Raw genomic sequence first — 18,897 nt, 5'->3', positions numbered from 1 at the left:
TTGCATGATATGTTATGTGGGAAAAGCCAAGTTTGGAAGCCCTCAGCCGAATAGAACAACAAACACAGCTATTCAGTTGAAAAAACAGCCAGTTATTGAGCAACGTTCTTAAGGGAACAGGAAGACATCATTCAGTTACTCCAGGTGAAAAAAAATTTTTTTAAGTAATATATGCTTATTATACTTTTGTTTTAGTGACAACAAGAAAACTTTTTAATATCAGAAACTGTGTTGATGTAAACTCTTTTTCCAGGGTCATTAAGATAAAAAGAACTTTTTCCACCTTGGCTGATCGACAATTTCTACAAGTTCAAAACCAGACTGGACTTTCAAGCACTTAACAAAGTAGCTCTCCAGCGAGTAGTTAAAAAAAACTTCAGGGAAAAATTTGAGTCTCTTGTAAAGCATCTTTCTGACTTATTAGTCATCTTTGAATTTTCAGACACATCCAAATGTCTATTGGAGAATAATCCAAACGTATATTGGTGTACTGCAAAGATGTTGAAGCTCTTAGAAACATTTTAGTTCAGATCAGAGGTCATCAGGCTAATGAAATTATCAAGGTAGGAATTGATGGAGGATGGGGTGTTCCTGTAAGCATTTCTTGTGCTTCTTGACTTAGAACCAAATGCTTCTCCCCAATTTAAGAAGCCTCTCTTCAAAGACTCAGGAGTGAAGCATCAATTTCTGGTGGCTATTACAGAAAACCACTCTGAAAATTATGACAATGTAAAGCAGATCATGGAAAAATTGAGCCTTGAGAGTTTGCCTTTTGTGTTGTCATATGACATTAGGCTTGCAAACATTTGTGGTTTGCGTTTTCACTCAAGTGTTCGCCCTTGTACCTGGTGTGACATTAAGTCAAAGAATCTTCATCAGAGTGTTGAACTTTAAACATTTGGCTTCATTTAAACTGATTATACATGGTTCCAAGCAGGCGGTGCCCAAATAAAAAAACTCAAGGACTTTCAGAATGTTGTGCATCAGTCAGTTATTAAGTTACCTGAAGGAACACTCATCTTGGACTTCATTCCACCCATGGAACTTCACTTGCTTCTTGTTGTTGTTAACCACCTCTTCAAGAGTCTGTCTGCAGTGGAAAAATGCACCTGAGTGGCCAAAAATGATGAACTTTCAACAATAACCTTTTCACAGAGGGGAATTTGTAGGCAATAAGTGCAGAAAGCTTTCACAAAATATTGACTTGCTTCAATAACTTATGGAAAAGCATGCTTGTTTTTTAGCATTTCCGCTCATTGACACATTCAGAAAGTTTGATGCGGTTGTTCATGCCTCCATTGAAAAAATTACTCAAGACAGCTATTGGATCTTCATTGAAGAATTCAAGGATTCCTACTTTGAGCTTCCAAAAACCAGTGTCACTCCCAAAGCGCATGCTGTCTTTTTTCATGTAACACAGTTTATTGATTACCACAACCACTTACTGGGCATCTATTAAGAGCAAACAACAGAATCACTCCATCATGACTTCAAACATCACTGGCAACGGTTCAAGAGGCTCAGTAATCACCCAGACTGCCCTTAGAATCTTCTAAAATATTTGATTGAATAAAACAGCAAGCATTTCATTTAACTTGTATGTAGAAAATATAACATAGTTTGTAGAAAATATAACGTATTATAACATATGATATGTAAGAAATTACCTTTTAACATCAATTTTTAAGAATTATATTTAACAAGAGTAATCCTTTTTTGTTTGTTTGTTGTTTCAAAGTGATAAGTACACTGCTTATTTATAAAATAAATATGTTCGAACAAGTTTCAAATAATTTCAATAGAAAATGTAACTCATTTGTTCATACCAATAAAGTTAAAAATTCATATCAATTTTTCTATCATGGACGATTATGAAAGATTTCAAAACCAACTCTAATGTACTCCTACATACTTGTACTATCATCATACTCCAAAGGTTTTTTATCAGGAAAAGAGGTTCGAATTAAAAGTTAATTCTTGACACAGTGGCTATATATCAAAAACTCATTACTATCATATTAATAATGTGATTGTTAGATGACATTTAAATTTTGGAGCTTCATAATTTAGTTTTACCCCAAGACCCTGAGCCAGCTTGGAGCGGCTCTAGAGAGTTAACAAAAAACTTGGTTATAGTTATAATAGTACATACTATTGTTATTCAATGAACAAACAAAAGCTAAAGATTGAAAAGTTAAATTGAATGAAAAGATATAAGGGTTTTAAAATTTTTACTTGACTAAATCAACTTTTAGTTGATTAGTAGGTAGTCCATTATCGATCAAATTGACTATTCAATTTTTACAGTCGACTAATTTCAACTTTTAACTAGTCAACTTTTAGTCAATTTAGTCAAAGTTTATAACAACACTACTTGATACAAAGCATTTAGATCTTTGAAGAAAAACTTAGTCCTAACTTGCAGATTTCTTACCATTTTGTTTTTCTTTGATTTTTATGTTATCTTTTTGGTGTTTCCTATACTCATGTTTTCATTTTTGTAGATAAGTTCAGTTATATGTTATTACTTTTTAACTTGTTAATAAAAATGTACATATTTTTCTTTAATAATAAATTAAATATATTTATCCTTGTCTCTTAAACTTGCATCTCAACCTTAACACATGTTATTTTTATTGTATGTTATTGGTAAAGAAAGGTCTGTTAACAAATGTGGGTGTGAGTAACCAGGAACTCGAATATTTAGGCACTGTCTTATTGAAATTAACCAAATATTTAAGAGGAAAGAAAAAAAAATCAGAAAAAATAATAACAGCTATAATAATACATTAGATTTTCAACTATCTAATAAATTGCATGTTGTCTGACTATATCCAGTTTCACTCTAGAATAGAGACATAACATAAGAGAGTTCAGCTCAAGTAGTCATTTTTAAATAATATTTATATATATATATATATATATATATATATATATATATATATATATATATATATATATATATATCCTTCCATATATTTAAACAGCATTTGAAAAGTTTTATAACTTTTAAAGACTTCATAAGTTTTATAAGTAGACACAGCATCAAAATATTGTTGGTATATTGATGCTGGTCTTGATATTGCATTGCTATATATCAAATAGTATCACATTGTGTCTCGTATTGTGACCAGTGCAATAATATTAGGCTTTAAATCTTATGTTCATTGAAAATTGTCAAAACAAAAAAGGTAAAAGAGAAAATAGTTTTTTTTTTAATTTTATCTTTTAGCATAAATATATTACAATTTTGGTAACTAAGTGTTTGTCAATAAAGCAATGTTTCATGCTATATTCCGATAAGTAATTTTAGTCACCTTCATATATTTTATATACATTTGTTAGTGGTGTTGACCTTGTTTACTGTCTTTCAGATTGTGCCATATCCCTTCAATTGCCAGGACATCACCTCCATACCGATGTCAACAAAGTAATCCTTGATAATGTTTGGCGTATAGCAGGGTGCTCTATCTTGCATGTAAGTGCAGTTCCCATTAGGAAACCAGTCCTCTAGTTGAGGAATCAGACAAGTTGTTATAACTTTCTTGTATTGTTTAGCATTCATCATGCCACCCACAATGTCTAGATGTCCAGGTCCTTTGAAAGATATCAAGCTCTAAACCACGACTTTAGTCAAATGTTTGACCTTCTGCACCAGACACTGGAAGAAATTCTTCTTCTGGTCTTCTTCTTACATAATCGCAGTTGTTTTCCGATATTTCCAGTGTTGATTCATCAAAAAAACATACCTTAACACTTACATACACATATTACACAGACTGCTGTTGTAGGCTTACAGTTATTACAATTAATCTTATTCTAGTAATTTAAATCAAGTTTAATTTAATTTGTTTGTTGCTAATCAAATTTAAAAATTATTATTCTGGACAGTATGGAAGTAATCATACATTTAGACAACTCACAATTTTTTAGTTCTCAACTGTCCTTGTGGCAAATTGTTTGACCCATAATAATCTTTTCTTCATCATTGCAGTGGTCAATTTCGGTTTCTTTCTTGGTTGATATGCCCTCAAACCTACATCAATTAATCTTCTTCACACAGTCCTGTTACTCATTTGAACACCTAAAGTGTTCATTTCAACCATCAATTTGTGTGATATCATCTTGCAGTTAGATTTAGAGAGTCGCGCCAAAGCTCAATTATCTTGTTGCAAAGCTGCTTTCCATATTTCCCTTTATGTTTTGGAATACCATTTGAGCCATGCTGCATGTTCTTTTTTGTGTTTGACAGGATGCTCTGAGTCATCCCTCATTTTAAATCTCACATTGAGTAAGCTCTGTATTCTCCAAGAGAACCTTAATCTGATCTCTTTTACAGGGAGATAAATCACTTTTTTTCCCCATTTCTACTAAAGTAAATAAATAAAACAGTTAAACAATGAAGACTATGTTAATTTTGTACATGAAGTTGATGGTCTGGTTTCAGACCATCAACTTCATGTACCTATTTTAACATATTGCAAATAACTGAAAAAAATGAATATTCATACTTAAGAACATTACCAGCATGTTTTTAAAATTTTCAAAGTACAAAATCTAACATTAGAAACAAATTCAGTGTCGTTGTGGCTTTGATTGTTGCTTTGTTGCAGTTGTTGCTAAAAGTGTCACTTTGCAGCCATCCACTTTCGTCTGTATATCTGACAATCCATATTGTTCCGCTTCATTTTAACTAATTTCAAGTATAACAACATAATATATTTCAATTAAAACAGAACTGAAAATTTTTAACATTGAACAGAACTAAAGTTTTTTAACAGTGTATTAAACAAAACAAGTGAAGAGCACAATGGAAAAAACAGCAGAGTCACATTTTTCACATTTTGAGAAAACCTAAATTAAAGGTTTGAAACCTTTTTATTACAAATTATGTGAGAAACTGTCAATTCTTTTAATTTTTAAGGGAAGGTCATCCATTTAAGCATCAAATTTTAACAAATAAATATTCTGAAAATCATGTTAGCTCATGGAAAATTTTGTTTTTTCAAAATGTGTTCAGATTGGACTCTGCTGTTTTTTCCATTGATTAGGACTTTGCCTGTTTTTCTATTGTAACACATAAGAAATAACTATATAAAACCATTAAATTTTAAAATTTTTTTATTTTAAACAAATAAAAAAATAAAAAATGCATGAACATTCATTGGTCTTGACCCTCATCTTCAACTTTATCGTCATACGGCAGAGCATCATAGAATGCCTCATTGGTGGTAAATTTTTTGAGGACTTGGAGGTCTTTGTACTTTGCAGCTGATATAGCCAGTCTGTCTTCATACAAAGCTACTGGCACTGCTGTGCATACTGAAAAATTGTTTTTTCTCGTTGGAACAATGATGTTTGTTTTCAAGAAAATACCGTTCCATGAGTCTCTGTGACAAACGGTCCCTGGACCTTCATCCTTGTTAAAAACCATTTCCCGAATGGGGCGCGTGGGGAATGGGCAGCCTTTCTTATACAATGGCCTTAGAAAGCCGGAGAAGTTTTTGACCAGATCCTGTTTAACATCAGTCACGTTAAATGGTGTAGGATGTTTTCGTGCTTCACTAAATATTTTTATCCAGTCTTCTGGAACACTAGCACTAGACTTTGTATTTACTGGACCCATGTCCCTGTCACACTCCATATAAGAATGTCCGCGCTCAGGGAATGTCACTGTCACTGAGGTAAACCTTTTTCTATGGTGCACCATATAATCTAAAAACCGAATCAGGGTAAAGTTCTTATTCTGTCCTGAGCAGGAATCGCAGAATAGTTCAAGGTGAGTAACCTCTTCGCTGACCTTGGTTGTGATGTGGTCATACAGGAAAGAAGCCACCTCATCTGAACCTTTCCTAGTGACAGTCTCATCATAGCAGTAAAGAAAAACATCATCAGTTGATAGTTGGTGAATGTTAAATGATTGGTATGTGAGCTTTCTGTTGTAGTAAAAGTCATTGGTGGACTTTTTGGGTAGGTTGACATTTTTTTGGTAGTCAAACGTAAAGGCCTCAAGATGAGGTGTAATCTTGGACTTCATTTGTTGGGTCTGATTCAAGAGTCTTTGTAGCAATTTCTATTTTTGCCAAGAACTGGTCGCAGGCTGAGCAAGTGTCGGTTCTTGGGTACCCAAAGCCAATGTTAAAATCGTTGTTGAATATAAGCCTGTATGACTCATACACTAAACTGTCTCCTGGCCACTTCTCTTGATATAAATCAAACATCTTGGAGATGCTGAGTTCTTCTGGCAGGTACAGCCGTCTCGTCTTCTCTTGTGAGTTATGAGACTGCCGACCCCTAAATGAAGAGATGTGGTCTCTTATTCTCTGCCGCAGTTCATCAGATATTTTGTGATGACTTTCCTCGTCCATTTTGCCATGCTTTCCTCGTCCATCAACAGGAGGCAGGCCTGGGGTGAGTAAAAAAAATTAAAAAAAAATTAAAAAAAAGTTATAAAAATACATGTTCAGAGAATAACAGCACTCTTTATGAATTTCAACATTTCTTTTTAAATATTGAAAAATATTAATATATAGACAAGAAAGGATTATAGAAAAATGTGCATTTTTTTTACATTAACTATGATAAGAAAAAATAGCTTTTTTATTCCACAAACTGAAAAAAAAAACTATTGCTAATAGTATAAATTACCTGTAGTAGCAAGACTTCTCTTGATAGTCTCAAGTCTCCCTTTCATAATTCCAAAGATGGAGATGAAGGCTTGAAAGCAAACATAGGCAAATGAATCTGGGTCGACATCATCTGTACTCTTCAGGAATACTTTATAGTGATAGCTGTGACTGTTTGCACTTTTAGGCTCTTCCTTTTGAGGTCTTTTTCGGCTAATCTCTGCGACTGTGATCAGTAAAGCAAGATAGGAATCCTGTAAAAAGAAGCAATATAAGATTATTAACGCAACCAGTCACACATCTTTGGAAACACAAGCATTTTTATAAAATTTAAAAATATATAAGCCTACCTACTTTGTTAGAATTAATAAATTTGTATGCTGCGTTCAAATAGAACAATGAACTGTGATATTGGGTCCACCCCACTAAAAAACTAAGTTAAAAATGCCTATTAAACATACAATACCAGCCTTGGGTATCATAACACAGTAATACAACCAGATGTCTACCATGGTTATGATTCAGATGTACAGGTCTAGCTATTCTAGACCTAACTAAATTTGAATGAAAATGAGAATGAGAAACTCTTTGTCTTATTTAATCAACATGTTCATGGTGGAATAACAGGTGCATTAAAATTATGAATCTAGGTCTAGACCTAAATCTAGAGCTAGTATTATAAATAAAAAAATAGTCTAGAACTATATTTAAAGAGTTTAATTTAAAACTTAAAAGAAGAACTCACCTGAGCATCCTTTGTTGGTAATGCATTGAATGACTCGAGGAGCAAGGCTCTATTCTCTTCTTTGACTGTTTGAAAGCATTTAAGTCTTATACATTTACAGTCAGGGCCAGTTACATGAGATGACAACCTCTGTTTCTTTGCTATGTCTTTCTTACTGCCATTTTTCTTTCTCTTTTTTGGCTTGTCTGTAACAATAGGTGTAGCATCGTAGTCAGCCATTTTGTTTTAGTATAGATTCTTTGTGTACTGGTTACTCAAATGAGCTTGTGTACTGGAACTCAAATGAGCTTAATAAAAACACCCTATTTTGATCCTTATGAATTTAAAATCAAAAAAGATTTAAATTTACTTTCTATATTACACTTAAACATAAGAAGCATGCGGCAAAATTTTGAAAAGTTTAAAGAATTTCTATCTATTATAAATTACACATTCGACGTCATATCTCTGTCAGAGACTTGGCATGATTCAGAATGTCCTCTAGAGTTGAATTCTAATTATAGTTTGGCAAATTACAAACTAATTAGCCAACCACGAGGAAGCAATAAAAAAGGCGGAGGCATAGGTGTTTACGTGCTCAAAAAGTATTAATTTAAAATAAAAAAGCCATTAAGTGTAGCAAATAATAATTATGAAATAATTAAATATATGAAGATCACAATGGAAATCAAAACGGCAGAGTCACATATAACGTTATTATATGGACCCTGCCTTTTCTTTCCTTGTCACTGGTGGACACTGATGTTTTTTCCATTGTATACCATATTTTCTTATTCCATTTTACCATAGACTATGTCGGTTTTTTCATTTGAAACTTGGCTTAAAAGAAGCATTTTTCAATGCTTTATTACCCAAGGGCCATAACTGAAAAATTATAAAAATGTGACTCCGCCGTTTTTTCCATTGTGGTCTTCAAGTGTAACTTCTTCATGTAAAACATTTATGTACCTATTATGTATATATATGTATATATATATATATATATATATATATATATATATATATATATATATATATATATATATATATATATATATATATATATTTATGTATATATATATATATATGTATATGTATATATATATGTATATATAAATATATATGCATATATATATATATATATATATATGTATATATATATATATATATATATATATATATATATATGTATATATATATGTATATATATATATATATATATATATATATATGTATATATGTATATATGTATATATATTTGTATATATATATGTATATATAAATATATATGTATATATATATATATATATATATATATATATATATATATATACATATATATATATATATATATATATATATATATATATATATATATATATATATATATATATATATATATATATGTATATATATTATTGAAGTAGAAAAGGGGTTTGAATTTACACTGAAAGTTCAATATTTATCAGATACTGGTATGTTTTATAATTTTAAAAATTAATGAACAAAAGGGGGAGGGGGGTATTGGATAGGAAAATTTTCATATATATATATATAAATTTTCAAAATATCATATATATATATATATATATATATATATATATATATATATATATTTATATATATATATATACATTAGGGTTATGATTTTTTTAACTTTTTTCACAGTTTTAATTGGCCATAGTTTTAAAACCTGAGAAATTAATAGTTAATATTAAAATTTCATAATAATATTGAATATAGTTAAAAAATGTCCCCCACCCACCCACAATTAAGTTATGCTATAAAAATATTTTTGTTTTTATGACTAATATGGAAGTATTTGATTTTTAAATTCACTATAAAGCATAAAACACACCTTAGTAAAAACTATTTAATGTGCTTGTGTAATATGTTGGTTTGAACTGAAATATTACACAAATACAGAAAATAGTTAATACTAATGCGTTTTATGTTTTACTCATTTCTTTTGTTTTTACCCATTTCAATGTCTTTTTTAATTAATTTTATATTTATACAGTAAATTTTTAAAGAAAAGTATTTTTATTAAAATAATATTAAAACATAGAACATTACTAACATATATTATCCATGCATTTTAGATTTTTCTAATATGTCAAATAAATATAGCAAAACTGTTGTCGACAAACATGCATATGGACAAAAAATTTAGTTTCGTTTGAAAAATGTATAACATCAAGAATTGGTCTACCCTTTATTGAAAATCATTGGACTCATTTAATAGAATGCTAAAAAAAACTTTTATTATTGGATGTTACAACTACCTAGCATCAATGGAAAAAAGCAGAAAAGAAAGAGTAAAGTTAATTGCTGTCGAAATAAGTAAATTATTGAACAAACTCAACTTTCCAAGTATTTCTAAAAAATCAGGAATATGGAGATCAACTTTAAGGCAAGGGGTATAAGAAAATAGGCAAGAAGCATAAAGAACATAAAGAAAATTGTTGCTAAAACAGTACAAGAAGAACAATTCTGCCTAAATTTTGATGGAAAGAAAATAAACAAGACTGAATACCAAGTTGTGATACTCCAAAATGAGAAAAGGAAAATTAACTTAGGAATTGTTAAATGTGAAAGTGGAAAAACCAATGATATTTTTGAAGCTTTTAAAAAATTGCTAAATGATTTTGATGCATGGAAATGTATTTCAATGATTGTATGTGACACAACAGCAGTAAACACAGGAAGATTAAATGGTATAGTTGTAAAAATACAAAATGAAATGGAAACCAGAGGCTTTACTTAACTACAATATTTAGGATGTCAGCATCATATACTGGATCTCCTTTTAAAACATGTTTTGGATCATTTTGTAAATTGTAAATCAACAATCCTCCATTGCACAGTGCTAGATGGAACTTTAGAGCATCATATGTTCTTCTTGCCTATTTTTTTATACCAACATGGAGGTGTGAACTTGAAAGTGCAGCAACTTTTATTGCAAATCAATGGAAAAAACTTTGGTTCAGCAAACAATTATTTGATGATAAATCATATGACTATATACTTGATGCATTGAGAGAAATTAAGAGTACAGCTGCTTTAAAGTGCTTTATGAAACACTGGAGCAAAGAAGATAGTGTAGTTCATATTCCAAGAACGAACATCATTGCTGAACGAGGCATTAAATTGATGGAAGATCTCCTTCAAAATTCAAAAAAATGGGAATTTGCAAATGTGAAATTTATTGGAAAGAATGACCTGTGAAGCGTTAAAACTAACTTGCTGAAAATAATTACTTTTATTGATCTACTTCAATGATATATAGTTTATAAGTACTAAATATTTTTTACAATTAGTTTTATTTATTTTTGTGGCTGTTCATAAATGGGTTGGAAATAAGCTTTATGTGTCCTCATGTAATCTATGAAAAATCACGTTGTAATCAAAGGAGGGAAGGGGGGGGGATATTTTTGCAACTAGACTACCATTAAACCAGTTTTTTATCAATTACTCAACATTGCTCAGGTTATAGAAGTATGACCACAACAGACTTAAAAAATGTCATAACCCTAATATACACATATATTATAGAATTTATGGAAATGAGAGGTATTATACATATTATATATTATTTTTAACACTCTGCAATTATTGACTGAAATTTTCAACAAAGCTTTTGTAGGAAGTTTCTGTCAATAATTGCAGAGTGTTAAAAACAATGGCTTATATTAAAATTTCGTATTAAAAGTTTGAACTCTCTATCATCCTATTTGTGATAACCTTGTAGATTGGCTATGAGCCTATAATTATAGAGTAAACCATTTGGAAAATATAGATGGTATTAATAATGCAATGTTTTCAGTTTTAACATAATTAATATGTATATATGTATATATGTATATATATTTGTATATATATATGTATATATAAATATATATGTATATATATAAATATATATATATATATATATATATATATATATATATACATATATATATATATATATATATATATATATATATATATATATATATATATATATATATATATATATATATATATATATATATATATATATGTATATATATTATTGAAGTAGAAAAGGGGTTTGAATTTACACTGAAAGTTCAATATTTATCAGATACTAGTATGTTTTATAATTTTAAAAATTAATGAACAAAAGGGGGAGGGGGGTATTGGATAGGAAAATTTTCATATATATATATATAAATTTTCAAAATATCATATATATATATATATATATATATATATATATATATATATGTATATATATATATATATATATGTATATATATATATATACATTAGGGTTATGATTTTTTTAACTTTTTTCACAGTTTTAATTGGCCATAGTTTTAAAACCTGAGAAATTAATAGTTAATATTAAAATTTCATAATAATATTGAATATAGTTAAAAAATGTCCCCCACCCACCCACAATTAAGTTATGCTATAAAAATATTTTTGTTTTTATGACTAATATGGAAGTATTTGATTTTTAAATTCACTATAAAGCATAAAACACACCTTAGTAAAAACTATTTAATGTGCTTGTGTAATATGTTGGTTTGAACTGAAATATTACACAAATACAGAAAATAGTTAATACTAATGCGTTTTATGTTTTACTCATTTCTTTTGTTTTTACCCATTTCAATGTCTTTTTTAATTAATTTTATATTTATACAGTAAATTTTTAAAGAAAAGTATTTTTATTAAAATAATATTAAAACATAGAACATTACTAACATATATTATCCATGCATTTTAGATTTTTCTAATATGTCAAATAAATATAGCAAAACTGTTGTCGACAAACATGCATATGGACAAAAAATTTAGTTTCGTTTGAAAAATGTATAACATCAAGAATTGGTCTACCCTTTATTGAAAATCATTGGACTCATTTAATAGAATGCTAAAAAAAACTTTTATTATTGGATGTTACAACTACCTAGCATCAATGGAAAAAAGCAGAAAAGAAAGAGTAAAGTTAATTGCTGTCGAAATAAGTAAATTATTGAACAAACTCAACTTTCCAAGTATTTCTAAAAAATCAGGAATATGGAGATCAACTTTAAGGCAAGGGGTATAAGAAAATAGGCAAGAAGCATAAAGAACATAAAGAAAATTGTTGCTAAAACAGTACAAGAAGAACAATTCTGCCTAAATTTTGATGGAAAGAAAATAAACAAGACTGAATACCAAGTTGTGATACTCCAAAATGAGAAAAGGAAAATTAACTTAGGAATTGTTAAATGTGAAAGTGGAAAAACCAATGATATTTTTGAAGCTTTTAAAAAATTGCTAAATGATTTTGATGCATGGAAATGTATTTCAATGATTGTATGTGACACAACAGCAGTAAACACAGGAAGATTAAATGGTATAGTTGTAAAAATACAAAATGAAATGGAAACCAGAGGCTTTACTTAACTACAATATTTAGGATGTCAGCATCATATACTGGATCTCCTTTTAAAACATGTTTTGGATCATTTTGTAAATTGTAAATCAACAATCCTCCATTGCACAGTGCTAGATGGAACTTTAGAGCATCATATGTTCTTCTTGCCTATTTTTTTATACCAACATGGAGGTGTGAACTTGAAAGTGCAGCAACTTTTATTGCAAATCAATGGAAAAAACTTTGGTTCAGCAAACAATTATTTGATGATAAATCATATGACTATATACTTGATGCATTGAGAGAAATTAAGAGTACAGCTGCTTTAAAGTGCTTTATGAAACACTGGAGCAAAGAAGATAGTGTAGTTCATATTCCAAGAACGAACATCATTGCTGAACGAGGCATTAAATTGATGGAAGATCTCCTTCAAAATTCAAAAAAATGGGAATTTGCAAATGTGAAATTTATTGGAAAGAATGACCTGTGAAGCGTTAAAACTAACTTGCTGAAAATAATTACTTTTATTGATCTACTTCAATGATATATAGTTTATAAGTACTAAATATTTTTTACAATTAGTTTTATTTATTTTTGTGGCTGTTCATAAATGGGTTGGAAATAAGCTTTATGTGTCCTCATGTAATCTATGAAAAATCACGTTGTAATCAAAGGAGGGAAGGGGGGGGGGATATTTTTGCAACTAGACTACCATTAAACCAGTTTTTTATCAATTACTCAACATTGCTCAGGTTATAGAAGTATGACCACAACAGACTTAAAAAATGTCATAACCCTAATATACACATATATTATAGAATTTATGGAAATGAGAGGTATTATACATATTATATATTATTTTTAACACTCTGCAATTATTGACTGAAATTTTCAACAAAGCTTTTGTAGGAAGTTTCTGTCAATAATTGCAGAGTGTTAAAAACAATGGCTTATATTAAAATTTCGTATTAAAAGTTTGAACTCTCTATCATCCTATTTGTGATAACCTTGTAGATTGGCTATGAGCCTATAATTATAGAGTAAACCATTTGGAAAATATAGATGGTATTAATAATGCAATGTTTTCAGTTTTAACATAATTAGAAAAATCTAATATTCAAACAAACAAAGAATATTCAACTGTTTAAATATTAGTATCATAGGCTATTTTTATAATAAATAATAATTTATTTCAACTTTTTAGACAAAATTTCTAATTTAACATTATGCTAAACATCTTAAATATGAATTTTCAACTTGTTGCAAAGAACTTTACAATACTTTCTGTATGTGACTAAGGCAAATATTTAGATATGAAATTTTAACAAGGACCTAATCAGGACAAAAGACATTAATATTGAGTTTAAAATTATAATTACCAATATTGATATGAAACAAAGCTATTATCCCAGATAATTATTAATATTATAGTGGTGATAAGCTCCTTGTTTAAATTTAATACCAAAAAATTTGCCTAGTATAGTGTTAAAATAGGTTGAAATATATGTTTGAAATGTAATCATTAAATCATGCCCTCTCAAATAAACTTGATATGGTGTAATTTAGTTGTAAAACATGATTTTTTACCTAAGTACAAGTAAACTTTTACTTTGGTACTTATTTAACAATATTTAAATAAATAAGGGTTATTTAAGTTCAAAAAAGCATTACATTACACAAAAACTAGCAAATGTAGGTTTTAACACAATCAGTCCATCTGAATTTAATATTTATACGTTATAAAATAAAAAAAAGATAAAAAACATTTGGTAAACTTCCGTGTTTCTTATTGCGTGTTTGAGGTGAACGTTCAAAAGCTATCAAAAAAGCGTTTGCAGTGAATCTTAAGTAAATGTTCACTGTTTGTTATTTGATAAAATTATTATTAACATCATTGCATTGACTTTTCTCTAAGTTTTGATAAAACAGAAAGTTAACAAAGTAAATTTTAAATCATGGTTTATTTAAATTAAAGCCATATTTCAATAAAAGGCAAACTTAAGCAAAATATTAACATGCATAAACTAAAGAAATATAAAAAAACATAAAAAAATAATAAGTAAACATTTTTAAATTTGTATAAAAATTTATACTATTTTTTTACTAAAATAGATGTTATATCTTAAGATACTGTACATAATCCTTCCACAATTTAGCAATGATGACAGTAACTAAAGACAGTATAATAGTATATATAGATATAATATATGTAAAAATATTTTGAATAGCCATTTGAAAAAAATTATTTAAAATGTAACTTACTTTAAAGTTTATCTTTACTGTTATTATCGTTATCATCATCAACTTAAAAATAAGCAAATAAATAAATTAAATTAAATCCCTATCTTTATATAAAGATTTTACTATGAATTAAGTATAATAGTTTTGATAAATATTTAAAACTATAAATTTAAATGGACAAATACATACAATATCAAAGTTATATACAAACTGCTAATATTTTAACAAAATGTAACTAAAATGCAACTTCTCTATGACTCAGGAACTATAAAGACAAGATTTTCTAGTTTGACATTTCCTTTGTTTTAATAGAATTTAAGTGTTTTTATTCTTTACAGCATTCTATGTGCAGGTGTTTTTGTTTTAAACAGCAATCTATGTGCAAATGTTTTTATTCTATACAGGAATCGATGTTTTTATTCTATACAGCAGATGTTTTTTATTCTAGACAGCATTCTATGTGCAGATGTTTTTATTCAATACAACATTCAATGTGCTGATGTTTTACATCTAATGCTTTATATAATTTTTATTCTATACAGCATAAAATGTGCATATATTTTACGAATATCTGGGTGTGTAGCAGTTGTTAATTGACTGGGCGTGTAGCAGTTGTTAATTGAATGGGCCTGTAGCAGTTGTTAATAATGACAACAGATGGCCTAAAAACTACCAGCTATCTACATTTGAATACTTTTATCGATTAATCTATTATTTTGTTATCAAGTTTCTAAAAAATATATATATGGCAAGTTACCCCATAGATAGAGTAGGTATTGCCTAGAAGTTAAAAAATTTAAGAGCCATTTTAAACATCAATTCTCAGACACTATTAAAATGGCTGATGTGCAGGCCTTAGCTATAGCTATTCCACCACTGGTTGTCTATCTAGTAATAAAATACTTAATATGATTAACTAATTAAACCATGAAACTAAGAACCTTGGCTAGGCTTCTTCATTCAACATAATTGAAGGAGAAGGAGGGGGGGAATTAGTAGCATTTTTGGCGCTGTTTTAAAAGTTAAAATGATTATATATATACATATATATATATATATATATATATATATATATATATATATATATATATATATATATATATATATATATATATATATATATATATATATAAATATTTATTACTACTGATAAAAAAAAAATTTTAATTTTTGTTATGATATTATCTAAGTTACGCAATGCTATTCTCAATAAGTTCAATTGCTTTAATTTAAATAAGTATACATTATAATTTTTAAAATTATAAAATTACTAAAAGTGTTTAAAATGTTAAAATGTTGATTGTTTAACTAGACAAATTTATTTTATAGAATGTTTAAATAGCTATTGAAAGTTCAAAATAGCTACCATTTGAAAAAAATTTAAAATATATCTAAGAAACTAAAATTTAATTTTCCATCTTTAATGTTATTGACAGACTGTTCTAAACTTTAGTTTTTTATGTTGTGAAGCAATTTGTAGTAAGTACTTCTATTGTCCTTCATCACAAGTAATTAATTCATTAAATTCTTGTTCTGCTGTGTTGTTAATTATTTTCCAATTTTTTTTTATTTTTTGAGCATTGATATAATAACTGTCCTTATGCATTTTCAAATATCCAGTGATTAGTAACCTGTGATTGAAAATCTATGACCAAGACCTAATGTGTCAAAGAAATATTCAGTATGCTGTATGAATGATTTAAGATCTGAGAATCTTCAATATCACTAAGCTGCCATGTTTTTGTGAAGATTACATCATTGTTCAATGTCTGAACCATGATTCCTTATTAACTAGAAGAAATGTGAGAATCAAAAAATGAGAGACCAATCACATCTTTGTTTCAGTATGGCTCCATCAGCAATTGTTTTATTGATTTCAAAAAATTAAAGACAAAATATCAACATTGATTTGTACCCTTAATTTCTTGTATAAACTTTGATTTAATTATTTTACCACATTGTTATTAGAAATACTTGAAAAGTTAAATGATGGATCCAGATGATGACACAAATGATGGATCCAGATGATGACGCAAATGATGGATCCAGATGATGACACAAATGATGGATCCAGATGATGACACAAGTGTGAATAAGCAGTTTTTGTTATGTATCTACTTTATCCTCTCACACCATATAGTAGCTGACAGTATTATGTAATACATCTTACTGCAATAACAATATATAATTCTCTCAAGAAATGATCTTGTTACATAGGTAATTAATAGTAGATGATGGTAGAATCATGCTTGCACTTGTACACCTCAACCATAATGCGTTATACATGCTATTAACTTAGGAAAAAAAACAAATGAGTTGCCGTGCATTTAAGTGAATTACATTGCAGGCCTTACAATACTACTATCACAATCGCTCTTGACTTACTAATATGTCTAATGTTTTATGAAAAAAGATTAAATAAACAAAAAGTAAATACTAATAGCAATAGTAGTTGTTAATTAGTAAATTATTAAATAAATTTCATTATGAAATAATTAAACATTATGCCTTTGTGAAGTGCAGTTAAGTCCTGTGGACGTTAACAAATAATTAAACATAATGTTGAGTCTTTGTGTAATGTGGATTATGTTATTGTACTTGCAAATATACAAAAATGTAACTAGCAAATATACAAAATTTGTCAAACTTTATTTATTGCAGAAAAACTTCAATAAAGTTTTTCTTTAATAGTTGATACCTCTACATATAGTCTGATTTAAATCAAATATTGTGACAATTTTGCAGTTTACACTTTTAAACAATTTTAAAATGTTAAAATTATTTTACTTCAACTGCAGAAATTGTTTCTTAAAAATCTGCAAAAATAACAACTTTAATGACTCTAATAAATCTGTCATATTTCTAAAGTTTCTATGAAAGCATCCAATGAGTTCAAATCTCAATGATTTATTCAGACTTCAAAAATAGAAAAATTAAAGTTTGCGCTGAATGTTATTGGTAATAATAATGTGCTCAATATATATATATATATATATATATATATATATATATATATATATATATATATATATATATATATATATATATATATATATATATATATATATATATATATATTTATATATATACAGTGATGAGCACAAACTTTTTTTATTATAGTTTAACTAAACTACTAAAACTAAAAAAAAGTAGTTAAACTTTTAGTTACAAACTTTTTATAAAAAGTAGTTAACTTAAACTAATTAGAAATAGTTAACTAAAATTCAACTTTTTAACTTTTTTTTTTTTCAACTCAAGAAAACTTGTTGATGAATTTATGTTTCCGCTAACCGTTTTATTGATACAGACCAAGCGGAAATGATGTTGAAAAGTCCAGTTCATGCACTAAATAAATAAATACATAAAAATAGTAATAACAGAATCCTTGGAGTCCTTGGTCAGGTGAGTGGTGCATAGAAATAGAACGAATTATTTGACGATATATAAAAAATTTAGTTAATAAAAATTTAGTTTAACTTTTTCAACTAAACTAGGAAAAAAGTTAGTTAAACTAAAAGTTTAACTTAAATAAAAAATTAGTTTAACTATTGCATTTAACTAAAAAAAAGTAGTTTAACTAAAAGTTAACTAAAAAATTAGTTAACTATGCCCATCACTGTATATATATATATATATATATATATATATATATATATATATATATATATATATATATATATATATGTGTGTGTGTGTGTGTGTGTGTATGTATATATAATTATAAAGTAAAATTTAAGATTATTAATCTGTTAATCTGTTATTTTATTAAAATAGTTTGTCATTCAAAACTCAAGGAGGATCTTGTCACTCGTGTTACTTCACATGCCGGTTTGACTTTTGTTCTAGGTATGTTTTATAAATTTATTTCTTTTGTGTAAAATTCTTTAAAATAATTAAAACTCAGTGTCAAAAAA

The 18,897-nt window shown here is 27.8% G+C and overlaps 1 protein-coding gene across 5 annotated transcripts in view; it reads left to right on the top strand.

Annotated features, from left to right (window-relative positions):
- Positions 1-18,897, top strand: part of LOC105843411 (uncharacterized) — an 86,747-nt gene that overhangs the window by 13,582 nt on the left and 54,268 nt on the right. For all 5 annotated transcript variants that reach the window (XM_065818680.1, XM_065818684.1, XM_065818681.1 and 2 more), the window contains exon 2: positions 18,758-18,829. In XM_065818680.1, the coding sequence (XP_065674752.1) occupies positions 18,758-18,829 (72 nt within the window). The remainder of the gene's footprint in view (positions 1-18,757; positions 18,830-18,897) is intronic.

This window comes from Hydra vulgaris, chromosome 15 (assembly GCF_038396675.1).
Source record: "Hydra vulgaris chromosome 15, alternate assembly HydraT2T_AEP".
NCBI lineage: Eukaryota > Metazoa > Cnidaria > Hydrozoa > Anthoathecata > Hydridae > Hydra > Hydra vulgaris.
This window is presented reverse-complemented; position numbering and strand designations above follow the sequence as displayed.